We start from the raw sequence: 26569 nt of genomic DNA, 5'->3' as shown, positions 1-26569 counted from the left end.
CATTGAGCCAAGAAAAACCCAAAAAGAATGATGTAACACTCTGTACTTGGAATCAATTAAATTATTTTCATAGAGCTATCTGAGCTCAGTACAGCCAGACTATGAAAGATATAGTTAAGAACAGATATAATCAATTAGGATCATATGATCAAACACTAGCTAGCATTGCTATGTCAGACCATCTTTAGGTTGGCATCTTTGGATGCAGTACTGCCAAGAGAGGAATGGCAGTGGAATTTCATTTTCTCTCTCTTTTTTCTGTTACAGGTAAAAAGCTTCCTACAACTGGAGAAGTGCACATCTGGGTGAAGGAATGCCTTGATCTACCACTGCTAAGGGGCAGCCATCTAAATTCTTTTGTTAAATGGTAACAGCATTGATAACTCTCCACCCTCAGTTCTACAATAGCCTGGCCTTTGCTGCTTGGTTTTACTTTTCTGTATCTGTGATGCTGAAAGTCGTCATTAGTAGTATAAATAAAATAACTTGAGACAGTGGCGACTTGAGCTAGAGGGATCTTTGACATGAACCCTCTCCAAGGCTTCATTTAGTTTTTTGCTTTGGGGGTTTTTAAAATAAATTTATTTATTTATTTTTGGCTGCATTGGGTCTTCGCTGCTACGTGCGGGCTTTCTCTAGTTGCCGTGAGCGGGGGCTACTCTTCTTTGTGGTGCGCGGGCTTCTCATTGCCGTGGCTTCTCTTGTTGCGGAGCACGGACTCTAGGCGCGTGGGCCTCAGTAGTTGCGGCACGCAGGCTCAGTAGTTGTGGCTCGCGGGCTCTAGAGCACAGGCTCAGTAGTTGTGGTGCACGGGCTTAGTTGTTCCGCAGCATGTGGGATCTTTCCGGACCAGGGATTGAACCTGTGTCCTGTGTCCCCTGCATTGGCAGGCGATTCTTAACCACTGCACCACCAGGGAAGTACTTCATTTAGTTTTAAAATCATAAAGATAAGAGGGAATATATACAATCGAAACCGGAGATCACATACTCAGATACGTAATGTCTTCTAGGAGGTACATCTGCTGATGAGGACAATATTCAATACTAAGGAGTTTATGAAATGGCTAATGGTGATGCCACAACTCTTGGATCCTTTGTGGAGCATCTGTTTTGTGGCCCATTTGCAAAAGGTCTTTTGCATCAGTCTCTAAATATCTGGGAAGTTATTTGCTAAATAGGCCCATACTAATAATTAGCTCATAAGAGTTTAAGACAATTTGGGTTTTTAAGTTGCAACCTTTTTCTCTGTTGTAATATAAATGCTTGGCATCTTACCTAAACAGATATTATTGTGCTGTCCTAACTCTCTCTGACTAATTTTATCTATATAGATTCTACCAGAAGACCAATTGTAGCTATTTAAGTTTATATGACCTTATTTATGATTTTCCCTATACATAATCTTCCTGGATGTCAACTGATAAGTTTTTCAGCTCAGGTCAGTCTCCCATTCCAAGACTAGTCCCGGCCCTTCTTGTCTGCACAAGAGACATGGTAGGTTAAATTAATTTCACTTATTACCATAAAGTAAATATAAATAATTGCAAATATGTAATATAATTCATTCCCAAAGTCAAATCTAGCAAATTGGAGAGGTTTCTCTTCTTTTGCAGTTCTGTACAAGACTGATTTCTTAGGCTATCACAGATAATCAGGAATAGATTTTGGAGGAATCCACAAACAATTGCTACATAGTAAACACTAAGTGCAGGTACTGAACTAAGTTGTTTGCTTAATATGTAATTCTAATATTAACCTTTTGAGGTAGGCATCACCATTCCCATTTTATAGATGAGGAAGCAAGTGTCTAAGAGGTTAAGTCAGTTTCCTATACTACACAGCCACTAAGTGGCAAAGTCAGGATTCCAAGCAAGTGTGGTCCACTCTGGTGCAGAGAGTCTTTCCGGCAGGATGCCCCACCATCGCCATCACCATCACCATCACCATCACCATCACCATCACCATCACCATCACCATCACCATCACCATCACCATCACCATCACCATCACCATCTCTCTACGCTCTTTTTTTCTTCCATTTCCTCTCGCCAATCCCCAGTAGCTGAAGCACACTGAAAGCATGAGTTTACTGTCTTATTAAAATGTTCTCACAATAATGTTTCCTTTCATAGTACCATCCTTCCAGATACAAGTAGGAAAAGTCGCCAGAAGACGAGAGCTGTGGGGAAAACCACCAACCCTGTCTTCAACCACACCATGGTGTATGATGGGTTCAGGCCTGAGGACCTGACGGAAGCCTGTGTCGAGCTTACTGTCTGGGACCATTACAAATTAACCAACCAGTTTTTGGGAGGTCTTCGGATTGGCTTTGGAACAGGTAACATTTGTTACATTTTTAATTCTCCATGAGTCAAATGCTTCTGGAGACACTAGAGATTGGTTGGTTTGTTGTTTTGCTTCTTCCTAATGAAAACAGATATTGTTTCTGTTAAGTATAATGAAATGAATGAGTGAAGGAATGTCAGGCTGTGTGCCAAGGACTCTGGATACAAAGATTAACGGGATGCAATGTCTGTCCACACAGAGCTTAAGTTATTGTGGGGGAAACCAGAAAAGCCTTCATCACTACTCTTTCCTGAAAAAACATTTGTGGCCCTTCATGGCTAAAAGTGTGCTTTGCATAATAATAGTAACTAATATTTATGGAGCACTGATCACTGTACTAAGTGCTTTATTTGCATTATTTCATTTAATCCTCACAGCAGTTCTATGAGTTGTTTCTAATGTTAGCCCCAGAGAAACTGATGTTCCAAGAAATTAAGAAACAGAGCTAATAAGTGGCAGAGCCAGGATTCAAAATTGAGTCTGTTAGACACTAAAGCTGTAACCACACTTCCCTAGAGATCACGTACTGTCACTTCCAACGCAATGCTGGAATCCTCCCTACTATCCCCTTATGCACCTGACAGATTCTCATCTAACTTTTATATGGATGTAAAGAGAAATCATTACTCTGAGAATAATGAGAATAATCCCAATTGTGGTGGGTCCCATTATTGGATATCTCAGATGGTTAAACAGTTCTTTCTCTGCCCTCCTGGTGATGTTAAAACTCTTCCTAGCTGTTTCCATTGGTGATTATAATTAGGGAATGACTCAGTTTTTTCCCAATGAGCTATTCCTTTCTAAATGCAAAGCTTCCCTTTTTTTCCAGGGAAAAGCTATGGTACTGAAGTGGATTGGATGGACTCTACTTCAGAGGAAGTTGCTCTCTGGGAAAAGATGGTAAATTCCCCCAACACTTGGATTGAAGCAACCCTGCCTCTTAGAATGCTGGTGATTGCCAAGATTTCCAAGTGAACCCAAAGTCCACTGGCTCCTCCACTGAAAACTACTAAACACGTGGAATCTGATCTTAAAAATGTTACTATGTAGACAGAGATCCTCACCTTCTATCTATTGCCATAACAAATGCTACACAGCATGTTAAAGTCAACCTGCATGTACTTCTTTGGTTACAAGGCCCAAGAGACTTAAATGATAACAAAACATGTAATGTGTTTGTGACTCCAACATTAAAGAAGATGTTTGAGAAAGTTAAGAAAATCAAACCATTGCTGCTGCTTCAAAGAAAAAGCTGCCAAAAATAATTAAATGTGGGGTGTTGTTAATGAAAAGAGTTTTCCAATTTGCCATCATGTGTTTCTTTCTTTTTTTTTTTTCTTTCATTTTTTGGCCATGCCACAAGGCTTGTCGGATCTTAATTCCCCGACCAGGGATCGAACCCACACCCCCTGTACTGGAAGCGTGGAGTCTTACCCACTGGACCACCAGGGAAGTCCCACCACCATGTGTTTCAAACCACAGTTTTGTGCTACAGTTAGAAGGGCCTGCCACTTGATCATTGAAAACCCTTGCATGAACTGAAGAAATGTTGGTTTGTAGAAGAGTGACTGAAAGATACTCCTACGAGGGGAAAAAAAGGCAGAATATCAGTGATGATGAAGAATTTGTTCATAAGAAAGCTATTTACTCTGTAATCTCTATTGAAAATGGAATTCCATGTTAGGGCAATGAGACTATATTTACTGCGTACGTATATTTTTTGCCTTGAGAAACTTTCCCTTTTCCCAGTGTTAAAGTCCCAAATGTGCTTTGGTGCCACCCACTGGCCATAGGTGGAATTTAGTTTTGGGCTTAATTTTCTCCTAAGATAAGTCTCAAGCCTGTATTTTGTACTAGGGTGCCGTATATAAAACAAAAACCTTGCATATATGAAATTCTGTTTTTCTTATAACTCTACTATATGAAAAGAGCATGAGAGTGGTCTCAGACATGCCTTGCAACAAAGTTTTAATTAGAATGTAAATTGTTAAATTATACTGTACTTCCTGTGTCTGTATAATTTTCATAAAGTATTTTGTAAAAACCCTTAGAATAAATTATTATATGATTTAATTGTCAAATTAATCTTACTTCTTGTTTTAAATGAAATACTTTATGTTAAGAACCCTAAAATCTAAATTCCCTAGCAAGGCTAGAGAACTTTTGGGCTAATATTTCTCCAGAGTCTTTACTGCAACTCTGGGCATCATTTCCTCTAAATGGGAAGCTTCAGCTGTGTTATTAAGAGTAGAACTTTTATTTTTAAAAAGTAGTTGAGGGACTTCCCTGGTGGCACAGTGGTTAAGAATCCACCTGCCAATGCAGGAGACTCGGGTTCGAGCCCTGGTCTGGGAAGATCCCACATGCCTTGGAGCAACTAAGCCCATGCACCACAACTGCTGAGCCTGTGCTCTACAGCCCGCGAGCCACAACTACTGAGCCCGTGAGCCACAACTACTGAGCCCATGTGCCACAACTACTGAAGCCCGCGTGCCTAGAGCCTGTGCTCCACAGCAAGAGAAGCCACCGCAATGAGAAGCTCACGCACTGCAATGAAGAGTAGCCCCTGCTCGCCGCAACTAGAGAAAAGCCTGCATGCAGCAATGAAGACCCAATGAAGCCAAAAATTTAAAAAAAAAAAAAAAAGTAGTTGAAAAGCTTTGAAGATACATTAACATTTATTCTTAAAGTTTTCCACAAAGACATTTTTGGGTCATTTGATACATAAAGCATTACTCCCCCTTAGAACCCCACTAGCTCACCATCTCAAAACAAGCCCTGATTTAATATAGGTTGGGGGAAGCCTGGGTGGTGAGGGGAGGGTGAGATCTTACAACAGGTATCTAACGAATGTCATTGAAAACATCTGGAGTGCTTGCCTCCTTTCCCCGAAACAGATGCTAGAACCTTCGACCCACTGGCCAGTAAGAGCAGCTAACCTAAAACAACGCCCTTCCCTCATTGTCTCTCAAGGTCTTTTAGGAGGGTGGTTAATCTAGCTGTATTTCCTCTTCCTGTTCTGGCTGCAGGGAGGGACAAGATGAGGTGAAAGGAGGCACATCTCCAAGATCGGCTGGAGCCATAGCAGAAGTACAAATCCTGTTCCAGCTCCTGCCACTTCATAGTACAAGCTACTTTCTCAGCCCTTTTTTCAGTTACCTGCTCAGCCATCTGCCAGCATCCAGCCAGCTATGAAGCATGAATGAGATGAGTCCTAGTATCTCCCCATCTAGGACTAGGAATGCCCGCCTCCCACATCCCCAGATCCCCAAGACACCAGAGGGGACAATAGAACCATCGTTGCATCTGCCCACAGAACTTCCAACTGCCTCGGGTCATCCAAGGGGATGTCGTGTCACATTGTTTTTCCGAAAAAATCTATAAAAGCTTTAATCTCACCTGGCTACAAGAGGAAGGCTAAATGGGATTTTCATGCATTATAAAGTGTAGGCAACCTGAATTCTTTGGTGAACTCAAGTTGACAGACTTTTCATCCAGTGGGATTTTTAGGCAAAGTCCCTGCTGAAATTTTTTATTTTCTTAAACTGGAGGCATTTCCTTGAACTGCATGTTTTAGGGCTCTTTTTCTTTTTCCAGAAACCCAACCAGAAATAAGCCCCAAAGGGAGATTTATTGGAAATAAACTGTTAGCCCAGAGAATTAAGGAAGCACTACAGGAACTAGATTACTTTGGGGACTCGTGGGCTGGAACCAGGAACTCAGATACTGTCTCTCCTCTTCCTCAGGGACAGGCAGCTCCAGCATCACAAGCTCTCAGCTAAAGCACTTCTCTTTCCTGGATTCAGCTTGAGAGAGCTCTGGGAGAAACTGGCCAGGCTTGGGTCACGTCCCCACCTATTGGACCACTCACGGTAGCCAGGAATGGATAGGGTAAGATCTTATGCTTGGCCCTGCGTGGATTATGTGTCCGCCCTGTGGCCAGGGAGAGGTGATCCATTTTCAGAAGAATAGGGTATCATACACATGGGCACTGGAGAAATCAAGAGCTAGGTAGCCATGTAATTTGTTTCCCCCTTTGGTGAAAATGCTTCAAAATTCCATTATTTAAAAAATGAAATAATATTCCAAAGAGTCACTGCTGACTGTTTCCAGGGAGGCCGAAATTTCCCCAACCATCATGACTGCTGCAGCTTTTAAGTAGATGGTGAGGATCCTGGGAACTGCATAACCTGTTCACATGGCCTAGGAGCCCACCAAAGCATGATTATTGTTAGCCTAGGCTTACGTCCAGGGAACTTGCTTGGACTTCTTTGTACATCTCTCATCCATACTCACCATCTAAGTAAAAAGTCCCCAAACATCTGCCTTCTCTTGTACTCTTAGGCATTTGTACATCTTCTCTCATTTAATTCTGACAATATTTTGAAACATAGGCATTATTATCCACATTTTATAGTTGGCAGGGAACAAAGAAACTAAAGCACAGAGAGGTTAAGTTGTCCCAAGAAGAATTCTTGTCCCAAGAAGAATCCCCATTCTCCTTTGGGATTACTCTCCTATTTCCTCTCCTGTCTCCACTCCCCCGCAGGCTCATTCACTAATTTCACTAGTTTGTTTTACAAAACAAATGCTCCCACACATTTGATCCAATCACAGAACATTCCTTCCACTTCCTTGGCTGACTTGTTCCTAAAGAACTGGTTCTTCTTCAGCCTTACAAAAAGAAGACTCTCACTCTTCACATTCAACACCTCAGTCAGGATGTGGGATCAGATTTCAGATCATTGTGCCCCTATTTTTATTCTTTGAGAAGAGTGATGTGTCCAATTGATCCATGATTATGTTAGCAGTTATCATACTGAATTGCTGTTTTTCTATTATTTGTCTCCATCATTAGATGGTAATTATCTTAAGAACTGGGACTGCAAACCTTGGACATAACAGTTTCTCAGTATGTGAATTGAACGAATGAATGATTAAGCAAATGAATGAATGATGAACTAAAGACCATGGGGTTCAGTATCAAAAAATCTGGGTTTGAATTCTGTCTCTATCACTCTCTGAGTGACTTGGGACAACTTAACCTCTCTGTGCATTAGTTTCTTTGTTCCCTGCCAACTATAAAATGTGGATAATAATGCCTATGTTTCAAGAATATTGTCAGAATTAAATGAGAGAAGATGTAAAAATGCCTAGTACTATGTAGGGCATATAGAAGAACTCTGTAAATAGCAGCTTTAAAAAGGAGATGTTAAAAGACTTAACAAAGACAAGTGGAGGGAACTCGTTGGTCACCACTAGGGAGAACATTGGCCAAGGCTCATGACTTGGACCTCTGGAATATATACTGGATACCTTCAGGGTCAAAGGTAGGGGGGAAAATGGCATAACAAAGAAAACCATGGCAGAAAGGAGCCAAAAGTCATTATTACTAAACTGAAAGTTCTCTGAGAAGAGTGATATACCTAATTTATTAATGTATACTTAGCATCTAGCGCTGCACCATACATTACAAATGTTTGTTGAATAAATCAGTGAATGAATACTGATTAGGATCTTTTGAGATTCTTAACCTTGACAAGTGATCTATGAATTTAATATTTAAAATAATTTTAATGTAGAAGAGATATATAAAATATTCCTAATGTAGAAAATGTATTTAATCAACAGATTTCATTGAGCAGCCATTATGTGCAAGGGACTTAGGTACAAAGAGAGGGGAAAGCGTCGGTAAGCTCATCCTCAAGAAACAACTGCTATTAACATCTTGAGTATTTTTCCTCTTTTCTTTTCTTTTCTTAGGAAACATATTCTGTGAATTCACTTTACTACATCAGACAACCATATATGATAATCAGCAAATAAAATTTTCAATGTATGTCTGACCCTTTTATTTAAATGAAGAGGACTATTCTAATTTTCTAGTCACTTGCCTCAACTTTTCAAGTTCCATTTCAGTATACGAAGCTTGAAATTGAAGGAAAAGTGAAGAAGAGATGTGAGGGGGAAATTAAAAATAAGTTTCACTCACATTTTTTAATTCACTTTCATAAACCCTAAATAACCTACAATTTAAGTTATTAAAATTTTAGTTCAGGAGATTTTCCGAGCCTTTTGCTGGTGAAAGCTTTCCCTGATAGACAGATTCAGGATTTGGGACAGGAGATCCTGATCTTTGAGACCAAAGCAAAAATCTCAAACTCTTCTTTCAGATCTATTTTGCTCTAAGTGAAACCTGAAGCATTTAAAAATCCATCCATGTATAGTAACACCCCAGGCTTTTTCCTTATCATCATGACTTGAGAAATTAAGTCTGACCACAGACTTAACAGTGATTGCAGGAATAGCTAACTCTTTGCTCTGTGCTTAAGTTTTCACATCATTAAGATCATTCTAAATTTTAACTCTTTTATCTCTCTTTTTTCAATTATCTTTCAAACACAAGTATTTCCATGCCATTAAATTACCTATAAACATGATAATGTTTAATGTCTACATAATATTCTATTATATGAAAATATCATAATTTTCTTTAAATTTTCTCTTTTTTGGACATTTTGGTTTCCAACTTTTAGCCGTTATAAACCACACTTGGAGCAAAACTTTTTCTTTCAGAAAAAGGCCTTTCTTTCAGCAAAGATCTCCCCCAGACGGACAATCATTAATTCAAAAGGCATAAAGGTGTTTTAAGTTCTCAATACATCAATTGACTTTTACCATGGTATAAGAGAGCACCTATTTCACTATACCCTTACCAGGTATCTTAAATAATAATACCAGGTATCTTAAATACCAGGTATCTGGGTCATCTTAAAAGAAGGGGAAAATTTTTGACTAATTTGATAGATGAAATGATATCTAATGTTAACTTATATTTATTGGATCCCTGATAGGGTTCAATTCTTGGCCATTTCTGTCCCCTCATCTGTGAATTCAATTGTTTATTTCTCTTTTAAGATGTTAACGCTTTATTGATTTGTACAGGCTCTTTGTAAAAATATAAATCTGTTGTCTGTCATATTTATGGTGGATAGTTTTCTCTATTCGATTTTTGCCTTCAACATCCATTCAACACATATTTATCTGAGTCTCCCCAAGGCATTGGTCTAGTCATCAAGGATGAAACAGACACAGTTCCTGCCCCTAAGGATCTCCGAGTTTAACAGGGGAAGGCAGGGGAGTAAATGATGAGTGCAGTAAGGCTTTCAAATGCTCTGTTGGAAGTACAAATAGACTAGAGTGGCCGCACTAAAAGAGGTGAGTGGTCACGTCTACACTTACCGGCTAGGAGAGGCTTCACAGAGGAGGTGATTCTTATCTAAGTATAAAATGTTGGGTAAATTACTAGAGCGACAAGGGACAAAGTGGGAAAAAGCATTCCAGGCAGAGGGAACACCTACAGACAGGGCCTGCTAGGGAAACGTCAATAGCTGGTGTTAGGCTAGGGAATAAAACTAAAACGTCAGGCAGGTCTTGAGAAAGAAGGGGCTCCAGACCTCAGAGTCACATAATTTTTTAAATTATATATAACTTTAGATGTTTAAGTCAAATTGAGTGTTACCTTATTCATCTCTTACATAATATTTAAGCTAAGAAAGTCCTTCCTGACCCAAAACTTTAATACTTACCTTGTTTTCCTCTAGTTTCCATTTTTAATACTTTGTTTTCATTTTAGTCTTTACATTTAACTGTTTAATCCATCTGGAATTGACTTTGGTGTGTATAAGGTAAGCCTCATTTGATTCTTTTTTCTGTTTTAATGTTTATCACGTCTATATTGTCCATTAAGCTTTTCTCCATAACCCTATTGTGCCAGTGGGTAAAACAGGGAGTGCTGAATAGCTAATAAAATGTATTCCCAGTTGGGGACAATGCTTCAGGAAACAAAAGAAATTTCTCTGGGGTTTGCTCTTTCTCAGAGGTGTGTTAAACACTACAGGTACAAACTCACAGCCATTTAGGATCACCGCTCTCAGAGTACTACTGCTACTTTGTATTTATAGATTGCAAATTTTTTAAGGAGCCAACACTTTCCACAGAGAGGACTTTATTCTCATGACCACTGAAGCCGGGAGAGGGAAGAGGAATATGTCACCACTGCTTGATTTGTTTACTCCCACAAGAAATTATGTGGAGTCAGGCTTCTTCCCCTGATGCTGGCTGGAAATCAGGTGGGCTTGGCATCTCTGTACAGTACAGGCCAGACACTGGGCTGAGAGCTGTGACTGGTTAGATAGGCAAGTATAACCTGACCAGATTGGTTCTGGACTCACCGGAGTCCCCCTGTGGTTACTTCACAGCATTCTGAAGACCTGTCCACCAATCACAGGGCTCCTTACTGGGTGAAAAAAACGACTGCTAGACATTGCCAGGAGTCCCTAGCAACACCACGGCTTTTGAAATCTGGAGGGGGAGGCCGTGCAGTCAGCCGATAGTAGAGGAGAGTGCTGATGCCTCAGGAAAAGACGGCTCTCAGGATGGACACCCCACCCTCTGAAGAACCCTTAGATAAGCAAAACAAAAATCTAGAAAACCAGGAAGAGGAGATGGAGTTTAAGGAACTGGATGGTCTGAGGGAAGCCTTGGCAAACCTCCGGGGACTGTCCGAAGAGGAGAAGAGTGAGAAGGCGAAGCTGTACTCCCGCATCCAGGAGCAGTCCCAGCTCATCTGCATACTGAAGCGGAGGTCAGACGAGGCCCTGGAGCGCTGCCGGATCCTGGAGCTGCTCAACACAGAGCTGGAGGAGAAGAGGATGCAGGATGCTGAGAAGCTGAAGGCCAAGAGCGAGCAGGCCCAGAGGCTGGAGGAACGCTTTATGACCCTGGCAGCCAACCATGAGTTGATGATCCGCTTCAAGGACGAACACAAAAGTCAGAACATCAAGCTGAGAGAGGAGAATGAGAAGCTGAGGATGGAGAATGACCACCTCTTCAGCCAGGCTCTGAAGGACCAGGAGGCCAAAGTATTGCAGCTCACTGCCCGGAGTGAGGCCCTCACCAAGGAGCTGGAGTCTCTGAAACAGAGGAGCGCTCAGGAGGCCTGCCAGGCCCAGGCCCGAGAGAAGGAACTGCTGGAGCTGTTCCAGAGCCAGCAGGCCTGCGCCCACACCAAGGACACAGAGCAACTGCGCAACCAGCTGCAGAGCCTCAAGCAGCAGCACCAACAGGCCATGGAGCAGATGGCCAAGGCCGAGGAGGCACACAGCCAGCTGAACCAGGAGCTGCAGGCCAGGCTGCAGACCGTCACTTGTGAGAAAGACGAGCTGTTGCAGCTGTCCATGGAGAGGGGCAAGGTGCTTCAGAACAAGCAAGCAGAGATCCGCCAGCTTGAGGAGAAGTTGGAGACGGCCGATGTGGCCAGGAGGCGTGCGCTAGAGCGGTTTGAACAAGAGGCAGTGGCCGTGGACAGTAACTTGAGAGTCCGGGAACTCCAGCGCAGGCTAGATGGGATCCAGAAGGCCTACGATGAACTCAGGCTGCAGTCAGAAGCCTTCAAAAAGCACAACCTGGATCTTTTAAGCAAGGAGAGAGAACTCAACGCCAAACTCCGCCATCTCTTTCCATAAGGAAGCTTCTGGTTCCTCTGGCCTCCAATTTAGAAATCAAGTATTTGTGCCTTGTGGCAAGAGTAAAGATGGGATTCCATTTATTCTACTTTTAAGTACAAGAGACCACTCAAAGAAAAACTACTTTACTATGACATTGTTGTTGCCATTGTCAGGATAACACCAATTTTCAGTCCTACCACCTAGAATACACGAGATTAACCAAATTTCTTTCTGTGCCTTTGAAATCTCCCTAAGTTTGCTATCAGTATCTCCACCTCCCCCATAACTCATTCATTCTCAACCTCAGGTATCTTCATGTGTCCTAAGTTTTAAAATTAGCAGCCATTATGGACTTGAGTGAATCTTTTTTTTTTTTTTTAATTTATTTATTTTTGGCTGTGTTGGGTCTTCATTGCTGCACACGGGCTTTCTCTAGCTGTGGTGAGCGGGGGCTACTCTTTGTTGCGGTGTGTGGGCTTCTCATTGTGATGGCTTCTCCTGTTGCAGAGCACGGGCTCTAGGCACACAGGCTCCGTAGTTGTGGCTCGAGGGCTCTAGAGTGCAGTCTCAGTAGTTGTGGCACACGGGCTTAGTTGCTCCACGGCATGTGGGATCTTCCCGGACCAGGGATCGAACCCATGTCTCCTGCATTGGCAGGCGGATTCTTAATCACTGAGCCGCCAGAGAAGTCCCCTTGAGTGAATCTTAAAAGTGCAATGGGATGTGTTACTGTGAAAAGAAAAAACTAGCATAATTAGCCCTTGTAGATAGGTAGGCTTGTAATCTCCCGTAGTTGAGACTGTAAGCTATAACAGTTAATAGCATATTAATAGCATGGATAACTTGCAGAAAAGTGTCTGATTTTGCAACGGACCAAACAGTTGCTTGCTTCACCTGCTTTATGGCAGTATCCTTTCTATTTTATTTTAGTTGCACTAGCTCGGAGAACAGAAATTGAGCTCATTAATTCTTTTCCAAAGTAGGCAAACTTTATTATAGTCAGTTAAATTCTTTTCCAAAGTAGGCAAACTTTATTATAGTCAGTCTATATGAGCAATAAGATTCAAGTAAGTAAAATCAACCCATTTTAATTTTTCCTGCAAGCTTAGATCACATTCCATTTTCTTGTTTTTTCTCCTTAATAAAAACAGGACTTAGAGGTACAAAAAAGCAAATATCAGTAGTTTCATTTAATATTGCACAATATGCTAATAGACAAAAGTCCCCAGTTTGGGGTAATAGATCATAGCACACTGGATATGATACCTATAGCAACACATAGTGATTGTGTTTCTCTTAACATACTTTCTTGCAACTCTTTCATTTTATAAAAAAACCCATCTAAATGGAATGTATATATGTATACTTACCTCATTTTTGTAGGAATACTTAAATGTGTAATGATAAAAACAGATAATAGTTATTATATTTATGCAAAGTTCTTAAAGAGGTAGATGTAAAACTACACTTTATGCTTCCTTATTTCCCTGTATTTAGTTGACATAGAAGCATTACTATGAATACTTCCCAAAATAGATTGCAGTGTAGTATTTTTCTCACCCATTTAGTGCCAAGAGTGCCAAGAGTTACCTAATGATTTGAATTTATTAAAAAATATTACTTGGTACCTTTTTAATAAACAATTTTAAGCATCACTTGCCTTACCTAAAGTAATTTTTAAAACCTATTTTCTCACAGTTCTATTAAGATTGTGGTATTAAATACAAATTCCAAGGATCCACCTTGCTGGCATGAAAGGACTATTTACTTCCTCTTACACATTACCAAGAATCAGAATATATAGGAGCTGATTAAGGTTACCCTTTACTGAGTCCATACTATTTATCATTGAACTGAAGCACTTTCAATATATTGTTTTATTTAATCCTTAGCAACACTGAAGAAGGTAATAGTGTTCATTTCTGTTTCAAAGAAGAGGAAATTGAGATTCAGCAATTTGCTCAAGGCCAGTTGGTCCCTGGGGAGCCGGGATTTTGATGACAACATCACACTGAAAGATTTATTGACTGTCTACTGAGTACCAAGCTCTGGGGGTGGGCACTGAGAATAAGCATGAAGAAGCATGTTTTTTGCCCTGGAAGAGCTCCCACACAGTCTAGCCCAGGGGCAAAAGAGCAGTCACATACAGTGTAATGTGTTTTCACAAGGGGTGTTATGAGATCACAGCGGGTAAAACACACACACACACACCAGTTAAGAGCCTGAGGGTAAGGGTTGGGATGGTAGAGAGGATTGCCCGGGATGACTAACACAGAAGTTGATATATAAGCTGGTTCTTAAATAACTAGTAGAATTTTATCAGGTGTTGAAAAGGGAGAAAGATTTCAGACAGCATCGTGTAGAAAGTCACAGAGGTTTTAAAAAATGTCCAGAATACTTGGAAATCATAAGTAGTTGGGAGGAGGTGCGGAGAAGCATCTCTACAGATAGAAATAAGAGAAGAGAGGCGGGAGGAGACTGGCAAGTGCACAAACAGGAGCCACAGACGAGCCCTCTTCCTCCTCCCATGCAGGTTCGGGCGGATTAGCGAAGAGACTGGTGCGCATGCGTGCCAGCATCTCTTCCCGCCCCCTCCTCCACCCACGCTGGCCCGTGCAAGCTCCGCCCAAACAGCTGTCGGGTGGGGTGGTGATCTCTCCCATTCAACTTTTGTGCCCAGCCTGCGAGGAGGAGGAAGAGGCTCCTAGGCAAAGGCCAAGCGGGTCCTGAGGGCTATTTGAGCAGGGAATTCTAGGATCCTCGTACAGGAGTGTGGGCTAGTAGAGGACTTGCCACCTGGGCTCTTCATTAGGAGGGAAGGGTGCGTCTGGAAGAGCATGGGGGATGGGTAAGGTGCATGCTCCCTAAAACGTGGGCGCAAAGAAAGGGTCTCAGTTGCCCGGGTCTAAGGACAATACTGTTCAGTCATGCTAAGGAGTTTGTGTTAGGTTGAACCATATAAAATTGCCACTTTGTAGGTTACAAATGATTAGATGTGGGCCATTTCATAATGCTCACTCTAATACCCTTTTGAAAGATATTGAAAAGAAAGTGGGTAATGATAATAGAAGGTTAAAGATGGATGCCTAGAGAACAGCTGAGGAAAGGAGCCCACAACACAAAGGAAGAAAGTAAGAGTAATGGGAACCTATCATGTGTCAAGTGCTTTTCATGTCACCCTCATACCAACTCTTCAAGGGAGGTTCAGTTATCACTATTTCATAGATAAAAATGAGACACACAGAGAGAGGGTGACTCGCCCGAAGCCAGCAGGTTTTGGGGTGGCAGGGGTGAGATTTGAACCCAAGCCCCTCTGGGAGGACTGGCTTCATGGGCGTGCCACCTGCACGGGGAACCTGCACTTGGTTCTACTGCTGCTGCCTTGAGGTTCTTAATAATTGTGTGGCAAGGAGCTCCACATTTTCATTTTATGCTGGGCACAGCAAATTATGTAGCTGGACCTGCTTTCTGGCTCTAAAATCCATGCTTTTTCCCAGTATACAAACCACCTTCTAACCAGTCACAAAAGGGCAACGTTTTTTGTGTGTTTGTTTGTTTGTTTGGGTTTTTTTTCCCCCTCTGTGCTCCACAGCACTTTGTAATTCCACTCTCAGTGCTTATCTTGTATTTAATCTGTGACCCAGACCAGATTAGGGCATGGGCAACTAGATTAGTTATTGTGGTATGCTCATCTGTAAAGCCATGCTTATCATTGGAACAAACTGTCAAAATGTAAATCAGCCACCTCCAAATTACTGCCCTTGAGGAGAAATTTAAAAACAAAACAACAAACCTTTCTAAAGCAGACCTAGATCCCCAGTGAATTTGTCTGTGGCATCCACAAGCAGTAACCCTAAAATGAAAATCCATAGAACAGAGATTCTAAAAGCAAATAACGTGTGACTAGTGCTGTGTAGCTAAGTGTGATCTTTTGTGTTACCTACACTGTAAGCCCTTCAGTGTGCCTCGAAGGAACTTGTCTGGTTCAAAAAAAAATCAAAGAGAGCTAGAAAAGGAAGGAGAACTACAGGAAAAATGAACTGACTGGCTGATGTCTTCACAACACTGTCTCCGTTTCACTTAGTGAAAATTAACTGAAGTTAATTTGTTTCTAATGAACAAAGTATTGATAGAATATCTATTTCTCCCCAACTCCACTACATTGAAGTTAGACCTTTAAAGAACATTGTTTGAAGGAATACCTGCGTGGGTGCTTGCTGTTCTATCCAGCCCTCATTGACTCAGATACCTGTGGAGTAGCGGTGGCTTGGTCGGGGCAGGAATGATTCTCTGTTCCCCACTATGACAAGATGAAGAGAACTGGGCAGACATTTGAGATACTACCTCTTGGCACATGAATAAAGGAAAAAGGGCCACGACCCTAACTACTCTCCCCAAAGCTGACCAGATGACTTGTCTTCATTATTATTGGCCAAAATTGGGCCATATGCAAATACCCCAACCAAACATCTTCATGGGCAATGTTGCCACCATGACTGACTTGGACCAATCAGGATCTGCCTGGATCCTGGATAGGATAGGAATGAAGCCAATCTCTGTGGTATATAGTACATGGGGCTACCTGACAAAAGCAGGGCTTTGCCAGTGAGGTTGAAGGGAGATGGATGTTGGGTGGGCCACCAACAGTGTCTGCTGTACCACATCTACTTAGATTGACAGGGCTTTATCAGGCAGGGAGTCTTTTTTTCTTTCAATCTCAGCCTCTTAAAAAAGTTGTTGGAATTTTGGGAGGTGGCCAATAATGGACTTTTCTAATCATTTGTCCATCTCCTTAAGGACAAACTGGATATTATTTTCCAAACATTAAGAACATCTTATTAAATGTAAGGGCCTAGGGCTACTTGATGTTCTTTTCAAACCTTCTGTTTATCCCATTTGGCAAAAACTAATCCAAGAAAAAAATTTCCCCTTGGACAGAACTCCCTGGTCATTCATTACACATTCAACTAACTACAATGCCCCTTCTCCAACCCCCTCACTCCTCAGTTCAACAAAGGGACTTATCCTAGCTATTTGTCAGACTCTCCCTATTTAATGCTTCTAATCCACTCTTATTTGCACTGGTGTAAAATAATCTTCCCTTTCATGTTTAAGATGATTCATTACAGAATTGTTTGTAATAGCAAAAGATTGGAAATACCCTACATACCATCAATATGGAAACAATTAAATAAACTGTGGGCCCTCCAAACCTTGGAATACATTGCAAATGCAAAAAAAAAAAAAAGAAAAAGAAAAGCAAGAAAAAGGAAGAAAGAAAAAGGAAGCTCTCTGTACACTGATAATAGAAATATCTCCAGGATATATGTAGGGGAAAAAAACAGGGTGCAGGGACTTCCCTGGTGGTGCAGTGGTTAAGAATCCGCCTGCCAATGTAGGGGACACAGGTTCGAGCCCTGGTCCGGGAAGATCCCACATGCCGCAGAGCAACTAAGCCCGTGTGCCACAACTACTGAGCCTGTGCTCTACAGCCCAAGAGCCTAGAGCCCGTGCGCCACAACAAGAGAAGCCACCGCAATGAGTAGCCCCTGCTTGTCACAACTAGAGAAAGCCTGTGCACAGCTCAAAGACCCAACGCAGTCAAAAATAAATAAATTAAGTAAATAAATTTATTAAAAAAAACAAACAGGGTGAAGAATATCTATCATATATTACTTTGTGTAAGGGGGAGAGAATGGGGGGGATAAGAATGTAAACATATGTACTCCCATCTGTATAAATAAATATTGGAAAAAAGAAATGCTAAAAAGAAAGTGTTTATTAGTGGTGTGGATGAGTGTGGGGACAGGGCTGGTAAAGGATGGGAGTGTGAAGGAAACTTCTCAACTTATCCCATTTTGTATCATTTGACTCTTGAACCATGTGAATATATCACCTCTTTAAAAATATAGTAAAATTGGGAATTCCCTGGCAGTCCAGTTGTTACAACCCTGTGCTTTCACTGCCGAGGGCCTGGGTTCAATCCCTGGTCAGGGAACTAAGATCCCACAAGGTGCACGGCACAGCCGCCCCCCCCCCCAAAAAAAAAAATATATATGCACATGTATATTAAAATTAAAAACAAAAAATATCTTCTGCATAATTGCTTCCCAATAAGCTGTATTTCTGAGCAGATGACTCAAAAAGCCTACAGATTTTTCTTTCCCCAAGAACTGAGTAGACAAGACATATTTTCTATAGAGCCAAATATGGCCTGACAGATCTGGGTCAGGCCATTCAGCTGGAAGCTGCTGATTTCATTAATGTTCAGCCACATACGGCTAATGACAGTATCTTTTTCTACCCTAAGGAGTGCCTCCTATGATTCCTATTTCTCTCCTAAGTATAAAGATTTAAATGTATTAACTTTTCTCATGGATTTTCACACGTCTGTGTGAGACCTAAATTTTAGATTTTGGAAAGCCTATTTTCTCATCTATTCAAGTTTTTAGGCTTTGGGTGTTGGTTTTTGGTTTTGCCCTAACAGACAAAAAAAGATGTAGAGGTAGGGCAGGCCAAGCCATTCTGATATTCAATTTTAATTAATAACTAATTTATTTAATATATCTCATTAATGTAACAAATATTTATTGAGAGCCTATTATTGTCTAGGCACTATGTTAAATGCTGGGCACAATGTGAGCAACGCAGAGACCGTATCCTCGCTGAATCTGCATCCTAGTGGGTAAGAAGAAAATGCTAAAGGATAGGATGACATGGGAGTGCATAGCAGGGTTTCTTAACATAAGGTAGAAGAGGTTAGGGAAAGCTTTTCCTAGAAGTGGCATTTAAGTTAAAGCCTATATAATGTATAAGAATTGTCCAAGAGCAGAGAGGAGGAAAACATTAAAAAGAAGCTCAGAAGCCTTCATAGCACTTCCTGTTCTTGGCAAGAAAACTGCTTTCACAATAGCCACACCACCTAGGGCTGCAGAATAAGCACTCACAGTAGACTCTAACAAGAGACTCTGGCTACATTAATCCAATTATGCTCACATCCATATTTATCTCCATCCCTGTCAGAAATCTTAGCTCAATCCTCCCCATGCCCTATCCCCACTCAAATCCTTTCACTACGCCCTTTAGAAACCCAAATCTGTGATCAACAAACTAGTCAAGGTATTAGTGCAGTGAGTGAAGGGGAGCATTGGCATCAGACTGCCTTGTTTCAAATCATGTCACTTACTGGGTATCCTTAAATAAGATCTTACTGGGTGAAGAGGAAATCAGAGAGCTAAAGCTTTCAGTGAGTGAGCATTTATCCTACTTTTCCTATCCCCTGTATTTCACAGGGGAAATGGCCCATACATGGTGAGATAAAGTTGCTTTTCACTGAAAAATCCCAGATAATAAAAGAATCCCAGGTAATAAAAGTAGTGAAATAATTTATTCAGGCACTGATCATCATTAGATGAAACCATTAGGAGAAAGGTTAATGGAGAATTTTACTGTCACCATTTGAAAACATTGATCAATCTTAGCATCACTAAAAACAGGAAAGCTAGATGTTATATGCCTCCTGAGGTGACTCGCCATGAAGAGCAGCGCCTCCTTGGAAGTATTCCGGACAAAAATGTTGAACCTTAAGCTAACTAAGCCCTGAGAACTAACTTCCCGCTTACAGGAAATATGGGGATGAGGGGAAAGTAAAACAGTACCAGAAAGCAAACAGACAAATATAGAATAATGGGACATTGAACAGGACAACTGACCTGGCTTCTTCAGAAAATCAAATGGCATTGGTGAAAAGGGGTGGAGGAATGCTGTCTTAGATTAAAAGAGGTTTGAGAGATATAAGGAATGTATTAGAATTCTTTGGGTCCTTATTCAATCAAGCCATCTGTAGCTGGAAATTTTTGACACAATTGAATATTGACTGGGTTTAGATGATACCAAGAAATTCATAATAATTTGACTAGTTGCAATCATGACATTGTGGTTACAGAAATAATGACCTCATTGTTAAAAATGTATAGTGATGTGTGTAGGGGTAAAATGACATATGTCAAGAATTTTTATTTTCCAATATTTCAGGGGGAAAAAAAGGCAGGGGGATGAAGCAAGTGTGGCAATATTTTAATAATTCTTAAATTTGGAGGAGCATACAAGGGATTCAGCATACTTTTTTCTCTAGCTCTGTATGATTGCAGATTTTCAATATTTAAAAAATCAAAGTTAATAAAGAGCTCAGGTTTGTGAAGGAGAGAGGAAGAGAAATGATTTGAAACTGGCAATGGGAAGCAAGAGCAGCTCAGCCAAGGTCCGGCTCTGGGGTGCCTGGGGTGAGAGATAAGACAATTTCCCACCTGAGAAGTGGAGTCCTTCCCAACAGAACACGAAAAGCTCTGGTCCTACCCTTCCAAATCTCTAATGCCCAAACTTCCTCTACACCTGCTCTCCCTTTCCCCAACAGAGCAGCAAATCTCAACTTCAGGGGCTGCAACTGTGGGGTTGATTAGTTGGGAGGCATACCAGTAATTTGTTACTATTTTAGTTGGTTACAAATGTTGGTCATTTTAAAATAAAATAAATCAGATTCCAGATTAGTCCACAATACTATAATTCTCATTCATTTACATTCAGAAATGGTTTTTTGAGAGGAAAGGAATGGAAATACAGCTAGCACACTGAGAATTGAACATAATCCATGCAAATATGTAGCACTTGTAAACATAATCCTATAGTACCCTAGACAATGTCAATCTTTTGAGTCTTTAATGTTCATCCAATCATAAAAATCCTCTCATGGTCTTAGTTCCTACCTTTTACAGATTATACTTCATGAGTGCATAGGCAAACTATATTAAAATGAGCACCCCGGCCTCTGTAGCACTCTTATCCTTCTGCTGTATCTATTCAGCAAAATCCCAACCCTGATTCAGCTGCATTCCCTACCATCTCTACGCCAACCCTCTGTTATAGGAAAGCCAATAAATGTATGTATTGGTGATGAAGTACCATAAAGTCATGGTCTTTGTGGAGGATTTGATAGATTGGTACTCATAATGTATTTCAGTCCCTCTTTTAATGTGGGTGGTTTTTGTTTTGAATTTTTGAATCTTATTTTATTTATTTTTTTATACAGCAGGTTCTTATTAGTTATCCATTTTTTTAATACATATTAGTGTATATATGTCAATCCCAATCTCCCAATTCATCATTTTTATTTATTTATTTATTATTTTTATAAATTTATTTATTTATTTTTGGCTGTGTTGGGTCTTCGTTTCTGTGCGAGGGCTTTCTCTAGTTACGGCGAGCGGGGGCCACTCTTCATCGCAGTGCACGGGCCTCTCACTGTCGCAGCCTCTCTTGTTGCAGAGCACAGGCTCCAGACGCGCAGGCTCAGTAGTTGTGGCTCACGGGCCCAGTCGCTCCGCGGCATGTGGGATCTTCCCAGACCAGGGCTCGAACCCGTGTCCCCTGCATTAGCAGGCAGATTCTCAAACACTGCGCCACCAGGGAAGCCTCCCAATTCATCATTTTTAATGTGCTTTCCTGTATGGCACAAATGGAAGAACTAAAACAAAAGAAACACAAAAACAAATTATATTTGCCAGACACCTCTGCAGTTATATTTGGAAGATGCAAATGAGGCAGGGATCCTTTCCCTCTGCTTTGGCTGTTTTTGCTGCCAAGCACATTCTTGAAGACATTGGGTTTTCATCCTGTTCTATCTATCTATCTATCTATCAATCATCTATCAATTATAGGTGATTTACAATATTATATTAGTTTCAGATGTACAGCATAGTGATTCAATATTTTTACAGATTTTACTCCATTTAAAGTTATTGCAAAATAATGGCTGTAATTCCCTGTGCTGTACAATATATCCTTGCTGCTTATCTATTTAATACATAGTAGTTTGTATCTCTTAATCCCATACCTCTATCTTGCCCCTTGCCCCTTCCCTCTCCCTACTGGTAACAACTAGTTTGTTTTCTGTATCTGTAAGTCTGTTTCTCTTATGTTATATACATTAGTTTGGTTTACTTTTTTAGATTCCACATATAATTGATAACATACAGTATTTTTCTTTCTCTGACTTATTTCACTAAGCATAATACTCTCTAGGTCCATCCACATTGTTGCAAATGGCAGAATTTCATTCTTTTTATGGCTGAGTAATATACCAGCCATAAATATGTATATATTATATATCCATTCGTATATATATGTATATAGCCATTCATCTGTTGATGGACACTTAGGTTGCTACCATATCTTGCCTGTCATAAATAATGCTGCTATGAACAATGGGGTGCATGTATCTTTTCGAATTAGTCCTTCCTTTCTTCCTTTTTTTTTTTTTTTTTTTTTTGCGGTACGTGGGCCTCTCACTGTTGTGGCCTCTCCCGTTGCGGAGCACAGGCTCCGGACGCGCAGGCTCAGCGGCCATGGCTGAGCCCAGCCGCTCCGCGGCATGTGGGATCTTCCCAGACCGGGGCACGAACCCGCGTCCCCTGCATCGGCAGGCGGACTCCCAACCACTGCGCCACCAGGGAAGCCCCCTTTCTTTCTTTTGATGCTTCCCCCAGGAGCAACCTGTCAGCCACCTTGGAAGTGGATCCTCTAGTTTTAGCCAAGCCTTCAGATGACTCCAGCCCAGGCCAAAATCTGGCTGAATTCCATGAGAATTCCAGAGCTAAGCTGTATAGCCAAGGCACTTACAGATTTCTAACTGATAGAAACCGCCAGAGATAACAAATGTTTATTGTTATTTTAAGCTGCAACAATAAGCACATGTTTATTGTTGTTTTATTGATGTTTTTAGGTTTGGGGTAACTTTTTAGGCAGCAATAGATAATTAATACAACAGGTTGAGAGTTTTGGCAGCAGCGGTGCTCTTGAAGCTAACATTCCAGCTTTCTATTTACAACTTTCCCAACTGGGGCAGAGATAGCAGTGACCTATCAGGCCTGTTTGGCCACATTGTACTGAGAGGCATTCTTGATCACCCAGCCTAATGCCCACTCCTCCAGTCCTTCCAATTACTTTGTAAACACCTTCTCTGTATTACATCTTTTTCTGCTTAAAATAGCTGAATTGGTTTCTGTTACCTGCAACTGAGCTTAACCAAATAAAAATACCCATCTCAAAGCAACAACTAAACACTAGAGGCATTCCTGCTAAAGTCAGGAATAAGACAAGTAAGTTGGTTATTAACAACATTATTTGATATCGATCTGGAAATGCTGTTTCATTATAAGTCAAGATAACGAAATAAGTATTGCAAAGAAGGAGCCAAAATTGTCATTATATATAATAAGGTGATATAATTGTCTACCGGGAAATTTGAATGAATAAGCTAAAAATAAAAACTATTAAGAAAGTTGAGTGGGTAAGTCAGTTAAAAATTTAACAAAAAAAAATAGCTTTCCTATGTAGCAACAATAACCATTTAGAAAATATAAAAGAAGACATAATTTAGTCCAGTAGGAAAAAAATGCATGAAGTCACTGGGAAAAATAAATTCATAAATTTAATGCAATTTTCATGAAAATTCCAGCTTTCTTTTGAACTTGGAAAATTTTATAAAGTTATCTGGAAGAATAAATATTCAAATAGAGATTAAAAATTCTGAGAAAGTAAGACTAACCAAAAAGGACTTGTCCTATGACATATTAAAATATATTATAAAATTGCATAAAAATGTAGTGATTTTGCTTCCAGAATGGCTAGACTGATCAATGAAATAGAAGAAAAAGACCAGAAATAGATTCAACTTTATGTAAGAATTTAATATCTGGTATACATGTTGGGAAATCAGTGTGGCAAGTATGAATTGTTCAATAAATTATATTGTGGCAAATAACTTTTTGAATAAATTATATTCCTATGTCACATTTTATACTAGAATAAATTCCATTTGGAGCTAAATGAAATAATCACTTGTTAAAAACTCTTAGTAAATTATAAATAGAAGTAATTAAAGAAGTTCTAAAACATATAGGTAAATATCAGTATTATTTAGGCTAATAAAGCCTTTTTAGGCTTAACATCAAAGCCAGAAACCAGGAAGAAAATTTTCATAGATTGACCATTTAAAAATTATAGCAAAACAAGAAGTTTTTACCCCTTTCCTCCCCCAGTAAATGATCAACTGGGGGAAAAATTGTAAAATATATAAGAGACAAAGGTATGTTTTCCTTATAATGTAAAGAGTTCATATAAATCAAGAAGGAAAAAGACAGATATTTTCCCTGAAAAACATTTTCTCCTCAGAGAAAAATGGGCTAAGGAGGTAAAAAGGCTATTCACATTAGAAATCAATTGGTCATGTGAAAAACATTCAACCTTCTAATAATCAAAGAAATGCACATTCACAAAAAAGGATATCATTTTTAATTTTCGGATAGGCACATTCTAAAAAGAACAAATCCACTCTCATGAGTGCATAGGAACTACATACCGTGACCACCACTGGGGAGAGATACCTTCCCATATGTAATAAGGGCCTATGTATAAAAACTTAGCCAGGGGCTTCCCTGGTGGCGCAGTGGTTGAGGGTCCGCCTGCTGATGCAGGGGACACGGGTTCGTGCCCCGGTCCGGGAAGATCCCACATGCCGTGGAGCGGCTGGGCCCGTGAGCCACGGCCGCTGAGCCTGCGCGCCTGGAGCCTGTGCTCCGCAACGGGAAAGGCCACAACAGTGAGAGGCCCGCGTACCGCAAAAAAAATAAAAATAAAAATAAGCATGTGGACCTATATTTAGTTGTATGAAAGATGTCCACAAAAGATGTCTACTCTCACAAAAGAGTAGAGTTCAAAGAACTAAAATAAACAATGTGTTGTTCTATGTCTGTACATAGAAAAACTCTATTATACACCAAAATTTTAATAACAGTTATTTTGAGGTAGATTATGGGTAATATCCTTCTACTTATTTGTACAGTTCTGCACTATCTGAATCTTTTGCAATGATCATTATAACCAGAAAAAAGAAAAACCAACTCTGAAGAAGGAGAGAATGAGAAGAATGAGGAGAAGAAAAGGGAGGAACGGTGAAAGGGAGGGAAAGGCATTTTCTGGGAGTTTTACCCTTGCTTCAGTTGCTTTTTTTGTCTTCTGAGGCTACGTTGTAAAAACTTTCTTCTCTTTCAGTTTCCTACTTTCCTCTTAATCCAATTGGAGAGGCTCTTAAACAATGTATATTTAATCCAAAATCTTGTAATTTAGGGGAAAAATGATAAATCAATCCATGATCTTGATTTTGCCCAAGGAGAAAATGCAGTTCGATGGGATTACCAGCCACACAAAACACCTGTAGATCAAAATATGCCAGAATATTTATTATCTCAAACTGTTTGCTGTTCTACTTTAGCAAAACCTTTCCTAATGGGAAGGTTAAGAAGGACATGGAGGCCACTTATTTCTTCTTCTAGATACCATATGTTATGCTTATTTGTGCCCCTTGAAGAATTGTTTTCATTTGGTTGAGCTTTGTGTAATGCCTTCAGCTAAAAGTTGGAGACCTTCTTCATTCATTCATTCAACAAATATTTATCGAAGGCTCTCCTGTGCCAGGTGCTGTTCTGGAAAATTGGAACCTATCAGTGTCTAGCTTTCCTGGAACTTGCTTTCTATCGTTCTAAGAAACAGCCATATAAAGGTAGCTATTGGTGAGGCTATCTGTTACTTTATTCAGTATCCCATAGAGAAGTTTCTTTAAGACATGAGAACTGGAAAAGTAGTTGAGGAATTCATGTATACTTTACTCATAAGCAAATAAAGGAAAGTTTATTTATTTGTTTGGGTTACCAGGAAGCTTAGTCTATTGTTAGCTCAACTTGAGGAATTGTGTAAGATTTTATGTCCATCCTATTATAATACAAACCTTTCCTCCTTTCAGAACTCCTTATCTTCCTATTTCATCTGTATTTTCACTGGCCTTGCTCTGTAAAAATTTGAGTTGTTTCACTGTATTCTAATGTATTTGTGAACTGTTTCAAATTTGAAATACCTTGTGGGACTAGAGGAACAAAATAACACCATGAGGAAACAGACAAATCCAGAACGTGGTGCATTTTCCAAGACAACTGACCTTGTCTCTTCAGAAAGCCAATATTAAGAAAAACTAAAACGTGGAAGGGACTATTCTAGTTTGACAAATGGGGGAAAAAACAATCGAATGCAATAAGTGAGCCATGATTGGATCCTGGTTCAAAAGAACATATCTACTATAAAAGCTGATTTTTGAGGAAAGCTGAGCAAATTTGAATATGGTATGGGTAATAGATATTAGCAAGATTGTTAATTTTCTCAAGACCTGATAATAGTATTATGACTATGAAATAGAATGTTCTTATCTTTAGAGATGCATACTGCAGCATGTTTGGGTGGTGTGTCTTGTCTGTAACTTTGGGATGATTCTGCAAAAAAAAAAATGTTTTACAAACACTTATATATAGATAAAGCATATATGGCAAAATGTTAATTGTTGAATTGTTGAGTCTGGGTATTGTGTACTATTGTTGAATTAGAGTGGATACTGTAATATTCTTTCACATATTCTGTATATTTGGAAATTTTTATAATAAAAACTTGGAAAAATTAAATTACATATGAATGACTTATTCACCTCTTTTTTCTTCTAGTACTCTATAAGTGTTTGAGTGAAAAGATCTTGTGATATAGCGAAAGGGGAAAGGAGCAATTCCAAGAAGAATCTGATCAGCAGTCTTAAGTTCCAGGATAACGAAGATTATT

The 26569-nt window shown here is 40.1% G+C and overlaps 2 protein-coding genes across 16 annotated transcripts in view; both read left to right on the top strand.

The window, feature by feature from the left end:
* Positions 1-3685, top strand: part of LOC101274348 (synaptotagmin-like protein 2) — a 100280-nt gene extending 96595 nt beyond the window's left edge. For all 15 annotated transcript variants that reach the window (XM_049713433.1, XM_033431869.2, XM_033431870.2 and 12 more), the window contains 3 exons: positions 268-367; positions 2135-2340; positions 3178-3685. In XM_049713433.1, the coding sequence (XP_049569390.1) occupies positions 268-367; positions 2135-2340; positions 3178-3323 (452 nt within the window). In that variant the 3' untranslated portion in view covers positions 3324-3685. The remainder of the gene's footprint in view (positions 1-267; positions 368-2134; positions 2341-3177) is intronic.
* Positions 3686-4509: 824 nt separating this feature from the next.
* Positions 4510-17116, top strand: CCDC89 (coiled-coil domain containing 89). Its single transcript, XM_049713461.1, has 2 exons — positions 4510-14180; positions 16040-17116. Exon 1 carries the CDS (start codon positions 10760-10762, stop codon positions 11873-11875), a length of 1116 nt encoding a protein of 371 aa, XP_049569418.1. The 5' UTR covers positions 4510-10759; the 3' UTR covers positions 11876-14180; positions 16040-17116.
* The last annotated feature ends 9453 nt before the right edge of the window (positions 17117-26569 follow it).

The sequence above is a fragment of the Orcinus orca genome, chromosome 8 (assembly GCF_937001465.1).
Source record: "Orcinus orca chromosome 8, mOrcOrc1.1, whole genome shotgun sequence".
Classification (NCBI taxonomy): domain Eukaryota; kingdom Metazoa; phylum Chordata; class Mammalia; order Artiodactyla; family Delphinidae; genus Orcinus; species Orcinus orca.
The sequence above is the reverse complement of the archived record's forward strand: the minus strand, read 5'-3'. Positions and strand labels throughout refer to the sequence as shown.

Coding starts and splice junctions, on each gene's coding strand:
- CCDC89 (XM_049713461.1), top strand. CDS start 10,760: ATGCCTCAGGAAAAGACGGCTCTCAGGATGGACACCCCACCCTCTGAA.